This window comes from Cephus cinctus, unplaced genomic scaffold (assembly GCF_000341935.2).
Source record: "Cephus cinctus unplaced genomic scaffold, Ccin1 Ccin1_scaffold0564, whole genome shotgun sequence".
NCBI classification, from domain to species: Eukaryota; Metazoa; Arthropoda; class Insecta; order Hymenoptera; family Cephidae; genus Cephus; species Cephus cinctus.
This window is the reverse complement of record NW_014333216.1, coordinates 694703-712429: the sequence shown is the minus strand read 5'-3', so window position 1 is coordinate 712429 and position 17727 is coordinate 694703. Positions and strand designations below refer to the sequence as shown.

The 17727-nt window shown below is 36.4% G+C and overlaps 4 protein-coding genes across 18 annotated transcripts in view; 2 read left to right on the top strand and 2 right to left on the bottom strand.

Annotated features, from left to right (window-relative positions):
• Positions 1-120: 120 nt before the first annotated feature.
• LOC107268528 (DNA-directed RNA polymerase II subunit RPB7) lies at positions 121-1692 on the bottom strand. Of its 4 annotated transcripts, XM_015741388.2 has the most exons (8): positions 1469-1633; positions 1268-1377; positions 1052-1211; positions 917-967; positions 766-831; positions 617-688; positions 374-407; positions 121-298 (listed from the first exon to the last, which is right to left on the bottom strand). In XM_015741388.2, exons 1-8 carry the CDS (start codon positions 1478-1480, stop codon positions 282-284), a joined length of 522 nt encoding a protein of 173 aa, XP_015596874.1. In that variant the 5' UTR covers positions 1481-1633; the 3' UTR covers positions 121-281. The 4 variants fall into 4 exon arrangements, with proteins under 4 accessions (XP_015596874.1, XP_024941541.1, XP_024941542.1 ...); XM_025085773.1 differs by having other exon boundaries at positions 121-407; positions 1268-1342; positions 1538-1692; XM_025085774.1 differs by having other exon boundaries at positions 121-407; positions 1268-1342; positions 1469-1644.
• Positions 1693-1809: 117 nt separating this feature from the next.
• On the top strand, positions 1810-8060 carry LOC107268524 (ribonuclease 3). The gene is made up of 11 exons (XM_015741372.2): positions 1810-2333; positions 2455-3420; positions 3498-3741; positions 3835-4026; positions 4099-4456; positions 4540-4957; positions 5032-5983; positions 6073-6282; positions 6359-6681; positions 6765-6910; positions 6996-8060. The coding sequence occupies exons 2-11, from the start codon at positions 2474-2476 to the stop codon at positions 7592-7594; spliced, it is 4389 nt and encodes a 1462-aa protein (XP_015596858.1). The 5' UTR covers positions 1810-2333; positions 2455-2473; the 3' UTR covers positions 7595-8060.
• Positions 8061-8146: 86 nt separating this feature from the next.
• LOC107268527 (mitochondrial mRNA pseudouridine synthase Trub2) lies at positions 8147-16862 on the bottom strand. Of its 6 annotated transcripts, XM_015741383.2 has the most exons (7): positions 14695-15504; positions 14537-14621; positions 9595-9723; positions 9290-9523; positions 8814-9222; positions 8594-8730; positions 8255-8520 (listed from the first exon to the last, which is right to left on the bottom strand). In XM_015741383.2, the coding sequence occupies exons 4-7, from the start codon at positions 9417-9419 to the stop codon at positions 8255-8257; spliced, it is 942 nt and encodes a 313-aa protein (XP_015596869.1). In that variant the 5' UTR covers positions 9420-9523; positions 9595-9723; positions 14537-14621; positions 14695-15504. The 6 variants fall into 6 exon arrangements, with proteins under 6 accessions (XP_015596873.1, XP_024941538.1, XP_015596869.1 ...); XM_015741387.1 differs by lacking the exons at positions 14537-14621; positions 14695-15504 and having other exon boundaries at positions 8147-8520; positions 8814-8913; positions 9013-9222; XM_025085769.1 differs by lacking the exons at positions 14537-14621; positions 14695-15504 and adding an exon at positions 16685-16862.
• The window catches only part of LOC107268525 (protein bicaudal C), a 30073-nt gene continuing 23399 nt past the window's right edge, over positions 11054-17727 (top strand). Inside the window, exons 1-3 of one of the 7 annotated variants that reach the window (XM_025085761.1) lie at positions 11054-11191; positions 13391-13662; positions 14563-14606. In XM_025085761.1, the coding sequence (XP_024941529.1) occupies positions 13440-13662; positions 14563-14606 (267 nt within the window). In that variant the 5' untranslated portion in view covers positions 11054-11191; positions 13391-13439. Of the gene's footprint in view, positions 11207-11514; positions 11539-12213; positions 12647-13390; positions 13663-14562; positions 14607-16487; positions 16631-17727 lie in introns of those variants that run through there. The other 6 variants (XM_025085762.1, XM_025085763.1, XM_025085764.1 and 3 more) reach the window with 6 other exon arrangements.

The following is a 17727-nucleotide window of genomic DNA, read 5'->3' as shown; positions in this document are numbered from 1 at the left end:
ACTGTGGGTCATTTACTTCCTAGATGGAAAAAGTTACTAGAGGATACAACTTCGCAGGAAAGAAATAATTCAAATTTGAAACTTAGAGTGTGAACCAGTTTTGAGTCATGGCATCGGTTATTCTGTATAAAATTAATTTTTTATTGAACTATGTTTTGTTACAATCACAATGAGATCATTTAATATTTCTTTGGAGACAAAATTACATATTTTCCTGTGTGCAAAAATTGTGGACAGACTCGTTTATTTTGTAATAGGTACTTTAAGAAAATACTGTTCGCTCAGTTGCACACGAGTCCTGCAATTATAAGGTTATATGTATAAATGATATATTTATTACAGAAAAAAAAGGTGAAATAGGAATAAATTTTACCAAGGTAATCATCCATCAGCGTACCAATAGCAAACTGAAATAAAAGACATATGACTTTAAATTGAGAACAATTGCTTTGCAATTATTAACATTTTGACGGCCGTTGTCACGTATACGTGATTTCATTTTGCCATCGGTTGTTGCCGGCAGGCGGTAGGATCTATGCGAGACGCCGGTGGTAAAAGTCAATGAGTCAAATGTACGGCCGTTAAAATGTTAATCTATCATAATTTCAAAACATACAATTCCAGTAGCATCTACTCTGGTTCCAACAATTTTTAATCGAATTTCATCATCTGCTTGTATCACCACGTCCTGGAATTTAATAGATATAGATTATTCTTTGTGTGGTAACAAAGTTCAAGCAATAAAAATACAATATCAAATCTTACCTCTTCCTTTGATTTGTAACAGGGTGGATTTACATTTGGACAGAATTGCATATCTGATGGAATAGACTAAAATGGCATTAAACATGTGGAAATTAATAAAATAGTCAAATGTCAAGAAACATGGTATTATTGGTCTGAAATGTTTACATACATGATGAGATATGAAGCATGACAAGGGTCCTATTTCTGCAAACATCCCAACCTGAAACCAAGAACAAAGAGATTTCTTTAATGATTGCATGTTCTTGATAACTTCATTTGCATTTTTTTTGTGTTATATACATACTTTGTTCACTTGTGTAACAATAGCATCGAGTACTTCACCTTTAAAAGGTCGGAAAACAATAGCTTTATATTTAACAGGATAAACCACAAATCCTTGTCCAGGCTGAATAATACCAGCTCCTATATTGTCTATAGTTGTTACAGCTACAACAAAACCATACCTACAAAATTTAATAGCATCAGAAATATTTAAGAAAAATATCTTTGCAAGACTCACTTTCCAGTACAAGTACCCTCGACTTCTGTATATAATTTTTGTTTTACAGTGTCGAGCAACTGTGGTCCAAAGTACCTAGGGTGTAATAAAATTTCATGTTCTAATGATATCTACAACAAATATGATAAGAATAAATTAAACATTTTATGCAAAATAAACAAATGACAAATCTCAATATAGTTTTAACTGCGTTTTCCTTACATGATAAAACATGATTTGTTAAACTCTTTTAGTAATATAATTGAGTCTCAGTTCTTCAGCTTTACTCACATATAATAACTTATGTTAAACATACAAGTGTAGTTGCACCACGGTTAAAAAAAAACCGGCATTTGTTGTATTATACAAAGTCACCATATTGGTTTACTAATGTTATCGAGAAATAAATAGGAATAACAAAGAGGGCAGTATAGTATCGTTGTCTCTCTATTTCTCTCTATTTAGGGTAATGCAACTCATCGTGAGTGAGACACAACCATAGGGCACAATCATTACTGCCAGTGAATTTTAGAACATACCTAAGAAAACAGCAATGGCGTACATACATAATGATTGACATTTATATGAGTTGAGTAATTTCGCCTTTATTAATTGTGTATTATCGAAATAACATATTGAATATATTGCTCTGTATTCAACGTTAATGTTTAATCATGAAAAGTATACTTATTGTTGGAAGATTAATTAATGTTACAGTCGGTAAAATCATTGGGGATAACAATCACCTCTGCCATTATACTCTCTTGTAATGCCTTCTGTTTCCATACGTGTTGTTGCTTTGGAAGAATAATATGTACTTTGAAGTAATTTTATTCGACTTGTGTAACCTATAGCTATTCTTGGAAAAGCTTGACATTTTTTATTGTTTAAAGAATAAAACTCTTTGGCAATTAAGTGAAAAATATGTGCAACGTATTTTAGAAGGCTTCAACTATTTTTTTGATAATTTTTTCTCGAAAACTGCTATGACCTTACTTCTGCAACAATTGTGACAATATTGTAACAATCAAGTGTAATGATTGTCATCATGAGCAACAAGTAGATTTGTGAACTTCTAGTACTATTGGTAAGTTGTTATGGATATCGTATTATTTTATTTCAAAGGCATAAAATATATTCAATACTTTTGGTTTTCAAGACATATGTTTGGATTAAATCATGTGACTCAAGTTCAAACAAATTTTTAGATGATCTTTTGAAGAGGATATGGCTAATCCTCCTAACAACAATGGCCAATCATTGTTTTGGAATTTTGGAGCAACTCGGCCACAAAACGTTGGATACTATAATGTACCACCTCCAAATTTTCCACCACCAAATTTGAACCAACCACCACCTTCCGCATACAATATTCCACCACCATCATTACCTGAGAGCAAACCTTTACCTACTGCAGTAGTATCATTTCATTCGAATCTACCATCTTCATCTTCTGATTATCCTAATGCCCCAAACACATACTACTCTCAGTTCCCATATCAAAATCAACAAGAAGTACCATACAATCAAAATCTATATGTTCCTGGATATTCGCAAGTACCAGGTGCCAATTTTAATTGCAATTGGAATAGCAGAAATCCGTATCGCAATAATGATGGTAATAGCTGGACTCAATATCTAACGCCAGTAAATTGGAATGCAAATGCGCCACAAAGCGAATCAAATCCTCATTGGAACGATGGTAATTCTATACAAAATGATGATAAAAAATCAATACCACAACGGTTTGAAGTGCCACAATATAGTAGGAAAACTGAATGGAGATTTGGTGAGAAAACATCACATGACAGCACAGGAGGGAGACGACGTTCCAGGAGTTCAGAAGGTCGATCCCGTAGTAGTAGATCATCTTGTAGGTCCCGCTATGATGATGAGAGGCACAAATACAATAAATACAGCAAAGAAAAATCCAATGCCAGAGAATATTCTTATGATGGTGGTGATGTAGATAGAAAACCATCACACAGAAGAAATGGTAGTCATTCTTCCTGGTCAAGTGCTGCTACATCTGAGAGGATGAATACAGGCAACAGGAGCAGAAAGAGATCCAGATCACAAGAGTCCCACACTTCCAGATCCTCCCCTACTAGTAGTAACGTTTCAGTGAAACATAAGGGTCTTAGCGAAAGAGAACTTGTTTTAGAAAAATACAGGTAACTTTTCGACAACTTTATCCCTTACTCCTGCGAGCTATCCCTTGATAATTACAAATCACTAATTTTGTGCTCAGGCGAAACTACTGCGCTACCAGTAAAGATATGGAGCGCAAAATGGATGAATTATGCGCTATGGGTCCTGAAGGTATAATGGAAAATGAACGAAAAGTTTGGACGCGCACAGCACCCGCAGATTTATATTATGTCAGAGATGAAAATAATCCAAAAATAATGAAAGGTACTACAAAACTTCGTGAACTCTGTGATATCTTCAAGAAGTTGCTCGTAGAAAGATCGACAGCGGCACGTGCTCTACAGGTAGTGCGTCAGGATATTACATCAATACTTCTAATAATTAAACGATATAAATTAATTCAAAAAAAAACATAATTGGCTCGAAAATTGTTTAAGCCCCCCTATGAGCCACCACCAAGAAAAACACGAGCTCGACTCTGCAGACACAAATCTGAAGCTTGTAGCAGCTCTTCTTCAGATAGCGACAGTTCAATGGATGAAGATGATAGAACAATGGAGGAATTAATGGCAAAAAAACAGCATCCTCAAAGACTACATCCCGAAATGTGGTTCAATGATCCTGGAGAGGTAAAGCAAATCGACAAAATCGTATCCTGAGTATTCGATCCATCAGCATTTATATCGTCCATATATTTACAGATGAACGACGGACCACTATGTAGATGCAGTGCAAAATCTCGCAGATCTGGTATACGACATGGTATCTACGCTGGGGAAGGTGCAATTGCTAAATGCGAAATGAATTCCAACAATGCTGATAAACTTTATCACTATCGTATAACCATTAGTCCCCCTACAAATTTCCTCACAAAGACACCAACGATCATCAAACATGATGAGCATGAATTCATATTTGAAGGTTTCTCTATGCTTTCTCATTTTCCATTAGTCAAACTACCAACATGCAAAGTTATCCGCTTCAATATTGAATACACTATACTTTACATCGATGAGAAGTTACCTGAAAACTTCACAATACAGGAGTTGGATTATTTTCGTGAGTAATATTTATACTAATTTATAATATCCCTATCTTCACTTAAACATAATTATATTATAAAAAATCTTGTACTATTACAGAACAATATTTATTTAACGAGATTTTGGAGCTCGTTGACTTCGACCTAAGAGCAGCTCAGGATAAATCTGGCTGTGGACAATTTCACTTCATGCCGAGATTCGTGCGTGACTTACCTGACAATGGCCAAGAGATATTATCAATGAACGAAGTCTTGAATTATTTAATAAAGAGCAGCACTCTCTTGATCGAACCCGAGCATCTACCTAGATTAGTAGAAATGCATCAGTACAAGTGGCAGAATTTTGCGGATGAGGTAAAAGGAATGGTGGTGACGTATCCTGGAAAGAAACCATGTAGTGTCAGAGTGGACCAGCTTGATAGGAACCAGGGTGAGCAGCCTCCTGGAGTAGTATCGTATCCAGAAATAGTACACTTCGGAATCAGACCACCACAGCTGAGCTATGCTGGAAATGCAGAGTAATTATTCCGCGCGAATGAGCATCAATTGAGATGGTTAATCAAAATAACTAAGAACTAATATTTTCTTTCAGTTATCAAAAAGCTTGGCGCGATTACGTAAAGTTCCGTCATCTTTTGGCAAACATGCCAAAACCATCGTTCGAGGATAAACGTAAATTGGAGGCGAAAGAAAACAAACTTCAAGAGTTACGTACTCAAAGCAAGATGAAGCGGGACGTGATAGTGGACGTTTCTTCAGAAGGATTTTACAAGACAGGAATAATGTGCGATATCGTTCAGCACGCTATGTTGATTCCTGTATTAGTTTGTCATCTAAGGTTTCATAAATCCCTGGACATACTGGAGCGCACCCTGGGATATGAGTTTAAAAATAGATACTTATTACAGCTGGCACTTACTCATCCTAGTTATCGTGAGAATTTTGGTACCAATCCTGATCATGCAAGGAATTCATTAACCAACTGTGGAATAAGACAACCAGAATATGGCGACCGTCGTATCCATTATATGAATACCCGTAAGCGTGGAATAAACACATTGATTAATATAATGTCAAGGTTTGGAGCGAGACGCGAAACGGAATCGTCGATTGCTCACAATGAACGATTAGAATTTCTGGGCGATGCTGTTGTCGAATTTCTTACATCTATACACCTGTTTCACATGTTTCCTGATCTTGAAGAAGGTGGTCTAGCGACTTATCGAGCAGCTATTGTGCAGAACCAACATCTTGCTGTCCTGGCCAAGAAACTTAATCTAGAACAATATATGCTCTATGCTCATGGAAGTGATTTGTGCCATGATCTTGAACTGAGACATGCCATGGCTAATTGTTTCGAAGCTCTTATGGGTTCATTATTCCTTGACGGAGGCATTGAAGTCGCTGATAGAGTCTTCGGTGAGACTTTATTCAAGGATGAAATGGATCTTAGTAAAGTCTGGGTTAATTATCCCAAGCATCCTCTACAAGAACAGGAACCGACTGGGGATAGACAGTGGATACCTAGTTTCGAATTATTACAGGTATTCCTTATTTATAGTTTTATACGAGTAGTGTTAGATCTTGAGTCTTCAAGCTCTATGACTCTTATCCAAATATTTTTCTTTCATAGAAACTTATGAAATTCGAAGAATCCATTGGCGTAGAATTCACCCATATTCGATTATTAGCCAGAGCGTTCACCGATCGTAGCATTGGCTATACGAATTTAACATTAGGTTCTAATCAACGATTAGAATTCTTGGGTGATACTGTTCTGCAATTAATAGTATCCGAATACTTATACAAATTCTTTCCAGAACACCACGAAGGTCATCTATCAGTAAGAATATCTTCCTAGTAGCACTTACTTCATGCGGAAAATAATAGAAACCTAGTAACGATTATATTTCTTTCAGCTCCTCCGTAGTTCTCTAGTTAACAATAAAACACAAGCTGTTGTGTGCGATGATCTTGGTATGACGCAGTATGCCCTTTATGGAAATCCAAAAGCAGAATTGAAGACAAAAGACAGAGCTGATTTATTAGAAGCATTTTTGGGAGCTCTTTATGTCGACAAAGGATTAGAGTATTGTCACGTATTCTGTGATGTTTGCTTTTTCCCTCGTCTTCAAGATTTCATAATGAATCAGGATTGGAATGATCCCAAGAGCAAATTACAACAATGCTGCCTGACATTGAGAACAATGGACGGAGGCGAGCCTGACATTCCCGTCTACAAGTAAACAACCCATATTATTATCTTGCCTCTGTGCTATGAATTATTCTATGAAAGTGATTATTCATCTCTTCATGATTTTTTAGAGTGATTGAGTGCAAGGGTCCTACAAACACACGAGTCTACACGGTCGCCGTTTATTTCCAAGGGAAACGCTTGGCTAAAGCATCAGGCCATAGTATTCAGGAAGCTGAGATGAATTCAGCTAAAGAGGCTCTTGAAAAATCACAAGGTAACAAAATCAATTGTGTAACATTTCTTAAATATCATCGGTTTTTAGTGAGCTTATGTAATCGAACAATTGTTTCTCTTGGCAGATTTGTTTCCCCAATTGGATCATCAAAAGAGAGTAATTGCAAAGAGCATGAAGATGCAGCATTGGCCAAACAGACAAAAGCTGCGTGGCAAACCAACAAAACCAAGTGAGAGATCTGATGACTCTGACTCCAGTCAGCAGCGTAAGCGACGTAGTCGCAGTAGAGAACGGGATCTTCCTGATAGGCGATCTAGGGATCGTTATGATAGTGTTGATCGCAGATGGAAAGATCTTGATAGGAGTGGCGATAGGCATAGGAAGCACAGGAGTCCAGCTAGAAAAAATCGTAGTAGTACAGAACGAACAACACAGAGGGAGTTAACTGATTATGATAACTCTAGAGAACGTGAATATAAAGCGGAAGTTCTAGAGAGGCACGGTAGTTCTGGCGGACTTGAGATGATGGAGCAGAATGATTCTTTTGAACGTGACAGTGTACAGGATAGGGATGGCAATTTAGATAGACATTGCCAGGATGGTATTAGGAAGCGAAAGAGATCAGTAGAAAAAGATACTAGCAGTAGCGATGATGATAATGTTCCTGAACAATACAAAACTAGTAATCTCAAATCGCACTCTGGTAAGAAGACCAGATCTTGAATCATCGGACTCCAATTCTTTAACAGGATACTGAGAATATATTTGTGTGATCATTACGGTGGGTAATTATCATCTGTTGTCATTGTATCGCTTCCCTTTATTGTGAGTGATAAGAAAAATTGTCAATAGTGCACATTCAAAATCTTTTTTTAATGTATTGTATACTTTCACAGGTTTTCTCTGTTTATGATTGATTATTTGATAATGACTATGTGTTTCTAGAAGGAACGGTTGAATGATTATATTTTAAACGTGTCCAGAAGCAACGTCGAGGGAGGATTCTGAATACGCATTAATAATCCTAGCAGATGTAATAATTATATGCTAAGTATAGTGCATTTATAGTAATGTAACAGTTATGTATAGATTAATATATAACTATTACATCACTATTACGATGTGTCTGCTAGGAGTGTGTAGTGCTATAAGAGTATCATGATGTTAATAAAGATTTTATTTGATACTAGCTTTGGTTCTACTGTTAGTACCACCAGTTCTGTACTATTATTATTACAGTTGCTATTATTAGGGTTTTTGATTTATATACAGGAATATAACAAAACAAAATCAGCTTTATTTACAATACTTTGTACGTGATTGATTAAAGTACAAAGATATATTTTATTAACTCTGTTATTACTGTGACGTAGTTCACTATTTTCATTCTGAATTTGTCTGTTGTAATAGCGATGCACTTTTCTGATGCAGTAAGTATTCGTTATTATCTAAAATCGTTTGACATTCTTGTATATTATGTATAATGTGCTCCAGTTTCCAATGCTTCTTCAATAGTGCGTGCTCCACATTAAATAGACCATACTGAAAACACTGTATCTGCGTACAAGTAGCTGTAGTGTGAAGTTTCATTCCCAATTCATGTATTAAGGTTTTCAGGTAATCTTCGTACTCGTTTAAGCAGACAATTTCTGTGAAAAAGAATTGGTATGGTTGGAAAGATTTCATATAGATTGGATATATTACAATGAATTGTAGAAATACCTAGCGTAAATTCTGGTGATTCAAAGTCAATGCATTTTATTGAGTATAATACTGGAACTTTGGAAGTCGCTGGTCTAATTGGACCTTGCACAGCTAACTCAAATGCTGCTTGACTTTCCATGTCCACTCCACATTGTCTGAAAATATGTAGTCAATGTAAATAATGGTTATATGGTGATAACGTGCAGGTGCATTTATATTTTAAGAAAATGAAACGTACTCAAACATTTTTCTTTGGTGAGATGACTGCATCGATGCACAAATTTTATCAATCATATGCCTTCGGACGTGCTTATATGTGGATTTCTCAACAATTTTGCCTGATATAAAATAATTATTTGTTGCTTGTCCTAAAGTGCCTTTAAGCTTGTAGTGCCGTGTGGTTTTTGATTCCAAGAGCTTATAAGCTATTTTCGTACCTTTACCTATTCCAGTGACTACAACACCTGATGTGTCTTTACCAGGCATAATTGGACAAAACAGTTTAATATCTTTTTCCTGATAGCGTGGCCCTGCAGCCAGAATATTATCTGCAAAACTTGGTCTCGTTGACACTGTCATTGGCTTATTCGTCTCACCCTCAATGCACACATATGTCGTAGGTGGACGAACATGCATTTCATTTAACTCTGTAAAAGATTAAACGTCAATTAAAGAAACTTAATACACAAACATGGTTAAAACCGCATTCCTAACCTTTACACAGCAACTTCTGGATGGTACTTCTCATAATCCTAGAACTAATTCCAGCTGGCTTATAAGAAATAAAAATCCCATTTAGCAATTTCCATGCTATACTGGCATCTGTTATCAGAGTTGTGGTCATTTTGAATATTATTTAAATATAAATCCCATTGATAACTAAACAATATGTGTTGATGTATTTACAAAATGTACTATTTATCGTATCAGTCTTGTAGCTACTACATTCTGCAACAAGAACAACAATTTTAATTCTTCTTTGACCATTACTAAAATATTCCACTAAATAATTACTATACCATCAATATTTTTGACACTCAAAAATATAAGTGCGCCGTTCACATGTATATTTGAAATTTTCGGCAAATCCAAATCCATGTAAGTCCCGATAGAAGAGGTAGAGGTCACTAGCGTCCCTTCAAGAAAATCTGCAAAGTTCGTACGATAACGAAACGCAACTCTAAGAAATCATCAATTTTAATACATATCTACAACTCACAGATCACTCTATAAATATCACACTTGCATATTACACAATAAAGAATCTCTCAGTCTTATCATTCCTAATCCAATAGTTCAAATAATAATATTATCATAAACTCACAGCAAAATTAAATTTAACTGACGCCTGACTAACAGCGTCTTTCTTTCACAAACACTTTCTGCTCACGAATAAATAATATAAATCTATTAGAACGTATTAATAAAAAAATTATTACGATCCTTAAGAAGAAAAAGCGTATCTGAAAAGTCTGATAAACTAGATATTTCACAACTAGAACCATATAACCAGCAAATGTTCATCGTACGAAACGCTTGCGGAGGAAGATTAAAAATTAAAGGTAACAAAAAATCAACGACATCAAACTAAGTAATAAGTGACAACTATCTAGCTACTATCTATTACATCCACGATATGCTCGAATAAGATGAACATCTACGTAAGCGCGTGAAAGCCTGTAGAATTGAACATGAACAGAGTATAATTTACGACAGAGTACACTCAGCGTACTTAGAATAACCATAGAGATTCGTTAGCGCGCTTTATGCGGAATACGAGCGTTATTTCGCAAATTGCAATCCAGTGATTTATGGAAGGACGCCTATTACATGAACGAGCCACACGCAAGCACTGATCTAAATACACTGTTAAGTGCATCATTAACGAGAATAGATATGACACCCAACGTGAGTCTGTATAAACACATGGGGAAATGAAGAGTTCGATAATTAAATAAATCGCACGTATCATTATTGACAGTGATGATTGAAGGTTAATTAAAGATAAAATATTAATTTATTAATAAAAGAACGGAGGTAAAAATAGCTTCACTTTATTGTTTCAATTATTCCCTGTAATTCGTTGCACATCAGAATTGCATGGCTATAGGATTATTGACGAATTTCTTCTTGTGCCTTTTCTGTAGTTACATGAGTAGCGGTAACGTTGGCACCAGAGGTGGGATGGACAAGGTGCAGAAGAAGTCCGGATGGTAGCAAACGTACCTCCACGGTGGATTTACGAAGGCGGTCGCGATAACAGGACCCACGTCACGCGGCGCAGCAACCGCGTTCGTGTCTGACCGCTCTCAGTCGGGTTCAAAACAGCGTGGAGTCACAGTGCCGAGTGGGTGTCTTGGTTTCTAGTGAGAGAAATAAAATTAAGATCGCACCCTGTGATGCCAGGGTGACAGAAACCAAGATTTCGACTACAGGAAGCTGCAGTCAGCTGGCTGGGGCAGACCTGAACGAGATCGAGGAAAACAAGATTTGGAATCGTTGACGTGCTCGTTGTGATCGTCATCGGGGCCCACGTGGCTTCGGGAGGCGTTGCCGAAACTCTTGTGTCAGTTCAAGGACATCATTGGGACATCAAACGGACCCCTTGAATTTGAGGTTGGAAAAGACGAGGTTTGCTTGTTGATAATTGTTGGGGATACATGTAGATCTTTTGGATTATGGAGATTTGACGGTTGTCAGTGTTTTAATGCTGTGTTCTGAGATTTATTAATTGGTTTTATTTTCGCAAATTGTTAATGAGAATTTTAAGAAAGTGTTTGTCCGGTGATGCACGCAAACTTAGTTTTTTGTGGTTTTTATTGTACTGGCTGTTACAGTCTAGTGTAATGACTGTTGAAAATTGGTATTAAATAAAGCACTTATTAGTTTATTCTGTCGTTATACCGGTGTGACTATGTAAAACTATAGTGGTATAAAAGAAATGTTTAATGGAGAAATTAGTGGTGGGTATAACACGTGTAAAAAGTTTGATTAAATAATCTGATGACATTTTCATAGAATGACCAGATATTTCAGTTAACGTGAAAGTAAATTACGGGATGATTGAATGCGAAAGCTGATGAAAAATAGGAAACGACACGGTCGATTGATTGCTTCGATTTGAAGTCAATATCAATTGAATTATTTTTCATTGTTTCATCGATATACATAAAATTACCAACGACAGACAACAATATGGAATAAACATTTGAAAACTTATAATTAAAAGTTACAAGCTTACCAATGAATCGAATTAAAATTATTGTTATTTAATTCTAAATATATCTCGAAATTTGATCATTGGTATTGAATCGATGACAGAAAAATTTGCAAACTATCATGAAAACGCGTCCTCGGTATCAACGTAACAAAAACATTAGGTCCACCGAAGACACTGCTACCTAACGTCAAGTCATTCAAACGTTAAGAGACTAAAACATCCATATCCTATGCAACGTCTCTCGCAATTATTTCTCCAAGTAATTCGTGACTCTAACAATAATAATAATTCTCTCTAAAAAATTGCAATCCAATTAAAAGATCGCGATTGCACTTCCATTTAGTTATTCGTGTCTCCAAATGTCTGTGCAATGTCAAAAAAAAAAGTCACGAAATTCGAAACTTATTTTTTTGCATCTTTATCAATTTTCTTATTATCACGATAACGACGTCCTCGAATCTCGTCGAGGCCGATCAGACGAGAGACACGCGGTTCCGTTTGTCGAAAACAATTTTTTTTCTCTCGCCTTCCATCTATTTTCAAAATACGAGCTTTCGTATATTCGTGACTCGGTCGGATGTCACGACTTCGCCGGGACCCAAAAGCCGTACTCGATTAGACGCCTAGAAAAACGTGGGAGTGAATCGTCGTCCGGCCGATGATTCGCGTCCCTTGTCGTTTCGTGTCTTTACCCCGAAGGGAGTCACGTTTTCTAAGAACTCCTCGCCGTCTACCTGACGTTCTGGTTTTATCAAGTTCAACCGGCACTGTGTGAAATCAACGGAAGAAATTATTGTCCGCGTCCTGACGTGTAAATATCATCGTGAAAAGTGGCATCTGTAGGGATAAAGGTAGACAAAGAGAACCATTAGAAACTTCTAAGACAACCGTTCTGACGATTTAAAATCAAGATGGATATCGAACGGTCATTTTGAATTGATATTTATGTTAGATAAATTCAAATTATTTTCAATACAACTATTAACAATTAAATAACACGCGTTTGTTGTTTCTTGTTTTCATTTGCACATCTTGTCAACTGTCAATATTTTTTTTATCGTACAAAGAGACAAATTTAACATGGATTTATTTTTTGTGTTATACAGAACAATAAGATATATTTATTAAACCCTATCAGGCCTAGAAATTTTGTGTGAGTTGTGTGATAATAATTTTTTGTCTTATCTATCACGATATTAAATGCGATATTGTAATTAAGAAAAATTTTTATCTTTTTGCCTTTATCGTTTGTATATTGAATTTAATCGTTAATCAATATTATATTTTTCATTAATTAATATTAACACACTCCATACGTGCCTTATGGTAGGGAGTAGTTTTGGTAAATTTTTGCAAGAAATCTTCATTCGTTAACCAATGTCCCATTGGTGTCGAGCAAAGATTTGCGAATTTTTCTTGAAACGCATGGGAATCTAGGTTGAATAATTTTCTAATCTCAAATAATGATAAGAGGAATGATAAGATGGGGAAAAAAAGTTTTGCTCAATTCAATCGTCAATCTCGCTCGTAAAATTAGCTTGAACTGTACAAATTGCGAAATGAGAATTTTTATAAAAATTAATGTAATTCTACAGGAAGTCCCTTGGTAATTGTGGCCGTAAGTAACAGGAAGCTGGAAACGTCATGATGAGGCCTGACGAACTGATACAGAGCGAACGACGAGCGACCGAAACGATGTCCGAGACGTCGGAGGGCACCGGGACGACCAGCGTCTCTGGTAAATCAGGATTTGAGAGTCGCGAGGAATTGCGCGATGTCGCAGCTATTCTTGGGATTGTTAATCCCGAGGAATTGCATCAGGATAGATTCCGCGTTGATCGCCGAAAATTGGAGCATATGCTACTTGGTAATTATGAAAATTTCTATAAATACGTAAATACGAAATTAATTTCGATAACCAATTTATAATTGGTCTGAACTAATGACACGTGGTAATAAAAGTAATTGATAAAACGATAAAATACATTTTGAGAGGACCCTGAAAGATTCAAGGACGTCTGCTTACAATAATTTTCTTTTCATCTCATTATTTCACACGTCGTCCATCTTTTTTCGATTTGTCCGAACGAGCGTTAATTTCGCAGGCAACAACCTCGTCGCTAAGAATAGCATGAAAAAAGGAAGAAAAAAAAAAAAAGAAAAAGGAGATTCACGTAGGTAAACACGTAAATAATAATGCAGAGACGTCCGATATGACGTAAACGTCCTTTTAGTTGGACGAAAAAGCTACGTATACGAATCTGTCAGGAACTGTTATCGATTTGAAAAATTTCTCGAAAAGTTCGAAAGGAATTTGAAAATTTTGCTTTAAACGAAATTAGCCATCCCGGCAGGCCCACTCGTCCTTGCCAAAATTCATATTTGCGAATGTCCCTGTGGTTAGTTGGATTTCTTTAAGCAGCGGGTTGCTTGTAAACAGAATTATTCGAACTGTCAAATCCGTGTGTTGTCGGGACCATCAGGAGAATAGACGTTAACCTACGAGGTCGCTCTATTCCTAAATTCTATAATGACAAACAAACATCGGGCAGTTCTGCCATTGTTTGGCAATTTCGAAAATTTCGGCCAATTCGCAGTAGACCCAGTTATTTCCTTACGATTAATGGGATACATGGAACAAAGCAAAGATATAAATAATCATGCATAATTATATTTCCTATACAATTTTACTAACAAAACATTACATAAACATATATCTACAATACGTATAAGACACTTACTCAACATACGCGGCATATTATTTCAGGTGACAATGAAGCGCCTGAACCAGCCGACACCTTTTTTCATAAGGTGAGTTATCACGCGCTATGATAATTAATATAATTGATTATTACACGAAAGTACGAAATTTTATTATATCAAAATTTATTTCACCTACCTGAAGGAACCTACCTGTGCCGCGCGTGTAGGTTATCTGCTGTACAGAAATATCCTGATTGCGAGTACGTTGAAGTTCGCACTGAGGCATCCGTGCACTGTGTATAATAATTGTAAAAGCAGGACAGTATGATTAGCAGGAACTTGCAGAGGTTTATATATAAAAACAAGAGGCTGAGGGTGATGATAAACGTCAAAGGGGAAAACTAAAAGCAAAGATGCTTATCCCGATGCCGAGAGTCAATTTTGTGTTACGAACGACGAAACGGCCTTAGAATAAATAATTATATTGAATTTCAGCCATTCTCCTCGATCAAATGAAATTCAATGCGGAAGTCGCAGGACGCCGTTCAAATCGAATACGCGAAGATACGCGTTACGAAAGATCTTTCTGTATTCATATATAAATATGATTATTCATATATCGTACGTAAATACATATATACACGATTACTATATACACTTTTGTCAAACACGCTATTTGTGGTGTGGGTAGAATTGATGATCCACGTGACGTCATTGGTACTGCCTACGTCGTGCTTTTCCATTATTTAAGTTAGGTTAGGTTTTTACCCGTGTCACAAGTTGATCGACTCATGACTTTATTTATAAAAGTGATCAAGCGAATTGCCAGCCTAGATGGACTTGTATGATAAAACACAACGTTCGGCAAGACTGTGTCTTATGAGTGCTCGCCTGACAGTGATATCTGCTAAATTATATGATGACATAAAAATAAGACATCGATCGTCAATTTTGGTCACCTCTTTTGGTTCATTAATCGTGCTAAAAAAAGAGACAAATATTATCTCATTTATGCTTCGCGTTTACCTCATAGCACGATGGAAAATAATTTTTTTTTTATATACGTCACGTATGGACCAAATATGACGTAGCGATAAGAATTATTTTTCATCGTGCTATGAGGTAAACTTAAAACATACCTATCGTATATTTTGATAGGGCATCGACGAAATAGTATTTATATCATTTTTAGAACGACTAGCGAGGCATCACGAGTAATTAACATTGACGATTGATGCCGCTTTTTTATGCCATCATTTGATTTTGCAAGTATTACGTCAAGTGAGCACTCATAAGACACGGAGTCTTACCGAACGTTGTGTTTAATAATACAAGTCTATCTGGGAGACTTTGATTGGGTTATTAAAATCTGGTTCAGATATATAAATGACTAAGGACACTTGGATCGGCTTACAAGTGGAATTAAAATAGTAATTTAGATTATCGGTTGCACCCAGTGACATCTTTTTACTCTGCTGTCCTATCAGAAAATATTGTGATAAGGGTTATCTATACTTATTGCACATATGGACCGAAGCTTCGCGTTTCTGATATAAAATCTAACTGTGATTATGCGATCGGTCTCTCTGTTGAACTCTGCGTCCTTCCCACTGTGTTGAAACGATCATAACGCGTTACGAGTGCATATTATATACCGATAATGATAACATACTGACACACTGCTAATGCGCATGCGCGCGCAACCTGTTTGCACTTGTTGTTGATAGACGCGGAAAGGACTGATACAATTAAAGAAAAGTTTGTTTTATCTTCGTTACGGGAAGCTTATCACTATTCGCATGATCCAAGCGACATTTGATCATTTTACTAGTTTTGATTGTTAATTATCTGCAGGATAAAAACACATTGGGTTTTGCAGACGTGAAAAAAGTTGTAGACTATACGGCTATGTATGTTCGCATTTGAATCTTCTCACAGCTACGCGTGTTCTGCGCATGTCGCACTGCGCAGGTAGATGGCGCCCGATTGGTATTCGTTACTCGAAACTGCACTGAATGCATAGTTTCTCTGTGGAATATAAGATTGTAGGATTTATCTGACAACATTACACTGGGATGTAACGCGGAAGCCATTCGATCGATCATGGAGACTTGCATAAGACTGATCTACAGGTACGTTAAGCTATCTGTCTTATGTGTTATGCAAAAGTGCGTGTCTAGACTCACGTAGCTATTCCCCCGCTATGGCCATCTTGGATTTTCGTAACTCTTCAAAGGTTTTGACTTCGGCAGTACATTTCGTTCGGTCTTTTTCTTTAGAAGATAGACAAAAGCAATTATAGCAGCTTGTGTTGTACGATGAGTTATTGCAACTGATAAGAATATAACCACAACGTTTCCATGCAGTAGTAACTAATTACTGATACGTATGTATATATGTATATGATATGTGGCTAATGCATCAAGTCAATGACAATGTTTCGCGGTTATCCGTACCATTAATTGTTGCGTTAAGTGAAACTTGGAAATACATTGTATTTTTATGGGATCACTTCGGGTCTTTTGATGTTATTCATATATAAATTATCATGGGGCTGTCGACGCAGTTGACATTTGAAAATAATATTTTCATACGCGTGCGAACGTTGATTATCTTAATGTGATTAATTAATACTGGACTGTTATCAGAGTCGATAAAGTATTGTTGTTGTCATTGTTATCATATTTGATATTTAAAATGTTATACACAATGCGTTGTATACCATTGTATTGTCTTTGTCAAGTATTTGATGTGATTTTCAAGAAACAACAGGGATTACCTTAACCCGTGCACTATCGCTCTTTGCGATAATGCCTTAATAACGAATCGATAAAAGTGTGCGTAGCCAGAGATCGATCCTCGACTTTTGAGGTTAATCGCTGCTAAAGACTGCAGTCGTTTGGTTTCTTACGTGTAGGTCTACGTACTGAAGATGGCTAATGAAATTGGGATTTAACATTTATTTTTTTTGCAAAATCGTACTGTGCATTGGATTGACTCGCTGACACGTTATACTGGGTGGAATTTGAGAATACAAACTTTTGACGGAATACCCATGAATTGCACAACGTTAGAAAATTTGTATAGCATCTCAGGGAAAATGAATTTAGCACGAAGGGGTAATGTATATTTTTGCAAGGATTTATCCGTGCAGATTTTTTGGCCACTCGCCAGACCTAAGTTACAGATATTCTTGACTATGCTCGAGCGTAGCAAATCGCATTTATTT

Excerpts from the sequence above, each read along its gene's own strand:
- LOC107268528 (XM_025085772.1), bottom strand. Across the intron at positions 968-1,051 it reads TTGTTACACAAGTGAACAAA|GTTGGGATGTTTGCAGAAAT; the intron begins GTATGTATATAA and ends TCTTGGTTTCAG. Across the intron at positions 832-916 it reads CATGCTTCATATCTCATCAT|TCTATTCCATCAGATATGCA; the intron begins GTATGTAAACAT and ends ATGCCATTTTAG.
- LOC107268527 (XM_025085769.1), bottom strand. The coding sequence starts at position 9,419 with ATGACCACAACTCTGATAACAGATGCCAGTATAGCATGGAAATTGCTA. Across the intron at positions 9,223-9,289 it reads CCAGAAGTTGCTGTGTAAAG|AGTTAAATGAAATGCATGTT; the intron begins GTTAGGAATGCG and ends AATCTTTTACAG. Across the intron at positions 8,731-8,813 it reads CACCAAAGAAAAATGTTTGA|ACAATGTGGAGTGGACATGG; the intron begins GTACGTTTCATT and ends ACATATTTTCAG.
- LOC107268524 (XM_015741372.2), top strand. The coding sequence starts at position 2,474 with ATGGCTAATCCTCCTAACAACAATGGCCAATCATTGTTTTGGAATTTT. Across the intron at positions 5,984-6,072 it reads CTAGTTTCGAATTATTACAG|AAACTTATGAAATTCGAAGA; the intron begins GTATTCCTTATT and ends TTTCTTTCATAG. Across the intron at positions 6,911-6,995 it reads GGCTCTTGAAAAATCACAAG|ATTTGTTTCCCCAATTGGAT; the intron begins GTAACAAAATCA and ends TTCTCTTGGCAG.